General features: G+C 51.0%; 2 protein-coding genes across 2 annotated transcripts in view; both read right to left on the bottom strand.

Annotated features, from left to right (window-relative positions):
- Nucleotides 1-3,222, bottom strand: part of LOC103598611 (spectrin beta chain, non-erythrocytic 4-like) — a 94,314-nt gene that overhangs the window by 62,034 nt on the left and 29,058 nt on the right.
- On the bottom strand, nucleotides 871-2,013 carry LOC103598448 (spectrin beta chain, non-erythrocytic 4-like). The gene is made up of 4 exons (XM_008582441.1): nucleotides 1,941-2,013; nucleotides 1,657-1,844; nucleotides 1,465-1,582; nucleotides 871-1,197 (listed from the first exon to the last, which is right to left on the bottom strand). Exons 1-4 carry the CDS (start codon nucleotides 1,977-1,979, stop codon nucleotides 988-990), a joined length of 555 nt encoding a protein of 184 aa, XP_008580663.1. The 5' UTR covers nucleotides 1,980-2,013; the 3' UTR covers nucleotides 871-987.

The raw sequence follows: 3,222 nt of genomic DNA, 5'->3' as shown, positions 1-3,222 counted from the left end.
TCAGTCCCATCCTCTCCCATTACCCTGGAGACGAGTCCCATCCTTTGCTGTTACCCTGGAGATCAGTCCCACCCTCCCCTGTTACCCTGAAGACCAGTCCCACTCTCCCCTGTTACCCTGGAGACCAGTCCCACTCTCCTCTATTACCCTGGAGATCAGTCCCATCCTCTCCCGTTACCCTGGAGACGAGTCCCATCCTTTGCTGTTACCCTGAAGACCAGTCCCACTCTCCCCTGTTACCCTGGAGATCAGTCCCACACTCTCCTGTTACCCTGGAGATCAGTCTCAACCTCTCGTTACCCTGCAAACCAGTCCCACCCTCTCCTGTTATCCTGGAGGCCAGTCCCACTCTCCCCTGTTACCCTGGAGATCAGTCCCACCCTCCCCTGTTACCCTGAAGACCAGTCCCACTCTCCCCTGTTACCCTGGAGATCAGTCCCACACTCTCCTGTTACCCTGGAGATCAGTCTCAACCTCTCGTTACCCTGGAAACCAGTCCCACCCTCTCCTGTTATCCTGGAGGCCAGTCCCACTCTCCCCTGTTACCCTGGAGATCAGTCCCACACTCTCCTGTGACCCTGGAGATCACGCTCCTCTGTTACATCTTTAACTCTAGACTTGTTATCCAGAAAACAAGCACCATCCTTCTATTGCCCTGGAGACTGGGGACCAGGTCTACCCTATTCTGTTACTTAGGAGACCAATTCTATCCTCCTGAGTTACCCTGAACACCAGATACAACCTCCCTTGTCACTTAAGAGTCTACTTAAACACTCTTCCTATTTCTGAAGAGATTAATTCTGCCTTCTCTAGTTACCCGAGAGACCAGCTCACTCTCCTGTTACCATGGAGTTCAGGCCCACTCCCCTCACCCACCAATCACTTAGACTAATTCTCCCTTCTCACCCTCATTTATCACCCAGGAGAATAATCCGACCCTTCTCTGTTGCTTGGGAGATCAAGTCTTCCTCTCTGGTCCCAGGGCCATTAGCCCCACCTCCATCCCTTTGCCCCGGAGCCAAGCCCTACACCTTGTACCTGAGATACCAGGCGCTGGTTCTCATTCAGCCAGCTCTCCCTCATAGCCACCTTGTGGTCAAACCTCTGGGCCAGTAGTTCCAGCTTCTCTTGCCGGATCAACTCAGCCCGTAGGGCAGCCTCCCGCTCATGCTCTGCCTTCTCCAGCTGGCCCCATGCCTGGGGGAGAAAGGAGGAAGCAGTCAGATTCCAACAACTCCCTACAGTTTAATGGCCTTGCTTCTCTGGGGCCACTCATAGCATTTATGGCACCTTTCTGCAAACTGGAAAAAAATGTTGCTTCCTTATGACATTGTACTTCTGGAAAACTGTCAGAATGTATACCCAGTCCATGATGTCTACAATGTAAACGGCTCCCTTGAGCAGTGTACAACCTACACAACTCCACAGAGCCACCCAGTCTCTCCCCCACATCTCCAGCCTCACCTTGTCAATATCCCAGATGCCACAGCCCTCCCGAGGCACAAAGAGGCGACGGTTGCAGGCACGCAGTTTGCTCTGGATGCTGAAGAGCAGCACCTCCAGGTTCCCCTTCTCCTGAAACCTGAAGAAGGCATGAGCTCAGGAGCCCTGCCTCCATGCCATCGCCTACCACCCTCTCCCCTGACCTGGGCTCACTTGACGGGCTTCTCCAGCGTGCAATAGGCTGTGAAAGCCTGAAGCTGCTGCTGCACCCCACTCAGTGAGTTGGCAAACTTCTGGTTGCTGATGAGGCCCACGGTGCGGTGGATCCAGGCCAGCAGCTCAGCCGCCAGCTCCTCATAGCGCTCTATGATCTTTCTCACCTCCAACACCTGATCCAGGACCTGACCCAGCAAAGGATGGTGGGATCCACCTCATCCCACATAGGCCTGCAGGTGGTTCCCAGGCTCCTGCCCGCCCTGTTCCTTGGCCTTTCATACCTTCCCAATCCGCTTCCCCTCCACAGCCAGAGCTTTCATCTTGGAGAAATAGTGGTAGAAAGAGACCACATAGGTGATGATGGATTTCTCGTCTGGAGCCTCCATGTTCACATCTGGGGGGAAAAGAGGAGTATGGGAGCATGACGGTGGGCACTCTAACAGAGGGACTGAAGGTATTGGGTAGAGTGAGAGAAAACCCAATCTTACTAGCTGTGTGACCTTGGGCAAGATAATTAACCTCTCTGTTCTTCAGTTTTTGTATCTGCCAAATGGGGATTTAGCTCATGGGATTAAATGGTACCTGACATATAAAAACCACCATAGAGAAATTATCAAAAATTATTTCTTGAACATGCCATTCTACCTTCCACCTCAGAGCCTTTGCACGTGCTGTTCTGTCTGAAACACTGTTCCCTCTTCGATGTGCCCAACTCCCACTCATCCTTCAGGGCTGAACTCAACTTGAATTTCCTCAGATAAGCCTCCATGTTCACTCTGTCTAGAGATGGTCCCCTCATGTTATCCTCCTTTTAACATCTTGTCATTTCCTTCCCAGAAAAAGTATCACAATTTGTAATTAAATATTCACTTATGTGATTTTGTCATTATCTAGAGTTTAATCTCCAGGAAGACAAGGACTATGCCTTTTTGTTTGTTTGTTTTTTTACCATGATTCTTGCCATGCCCAACACATAGTAGGAGCTCAATAAAAATTTAGTAAGTGCATGAATGGTGTATGAGGTTTGAGGTCAAGAACATGGGCTTTGGAAACAGCATGTGCTTGAATCATAGCTCAACCACTTAATCACTGTATGTTTTTTAGAAAACTGATCTAGGGCCGGCCCGGTGGCGCACTGCTGTAGTGCGCCGCTTGGGAAGCGCGGTGGCGCTCCCCGCTGTATGTTTTTTAGAAAACTGATCTAGGGCCGGCCCGGTGGCGCACTGCTATAGTGCGCCGCTTGGGAAGCGCGGTGGCGCTCCCGCCGAGGGTTCGGATCCCACATACAGACCGGTTCCCGCTCACTGGCTGAGCGAGGCGCGGGGGCAACCCGAGGGTTGCGATCCCGTTGCCGGTCCCGGTCTGGTACAGGAGCGACACTGAGGGTCGCGATCCGTTGCCGGACACGGAAAAAGACAAAAAAAAAAAAAAAAAAAAGATCTAAAAAATAACAAACAAAACAAAAAGAAAAAAAAGAAAATGGGTCTAACTTTCGTGAGCCTCAGTTTCCACATTGTTATAATAAGGATAATCATGATTCCTACCTCTTAGGAACACTGTATT

This window comes from Galeopterus variegatus, unplaced genomic scaffold, assembly GCF_000696425.1.
Source record: "Galeopterus variegatus unplaced genomic scaffold, G_variegatus-3.0.2 Scaffold93, whole genome shotgun sequence".
NCBI classification, from domain to species: domain Eukaryota; kingdom Metazoa; phylum Chordata; class Mammalia; order Dermoptera; family Cynocephalidae; genus Galeopterus; species Galeopterus variegatus.
This window is presented reverse-complemented; position numbering and strand designations above follow the sequence as displayed.

Coding starts and splice junctions, on each gene's coding strand:
- LOC103598448 (XM_008582441.1), bottom strand. CDS start 1,979: ATGAAAGCTCTGGCTGTGGAGGGGAAGCGGATTGGGAAG. Junction 1,845..1,940: donor AGGGGAAGCGGATTGGGAAG/GTATGAAAGGCC, acceptor TTGCTGGGTCAG/GTCCTGGATCAGGTGTTGGA. Junction 1,583..1,656: donor ACGCTGGAGAAGCCCGTCAA/GTGAGCCCAGGT, acceptor TGCCTTCTTCAG/GTTTCAGGAGAAGGGGAACC.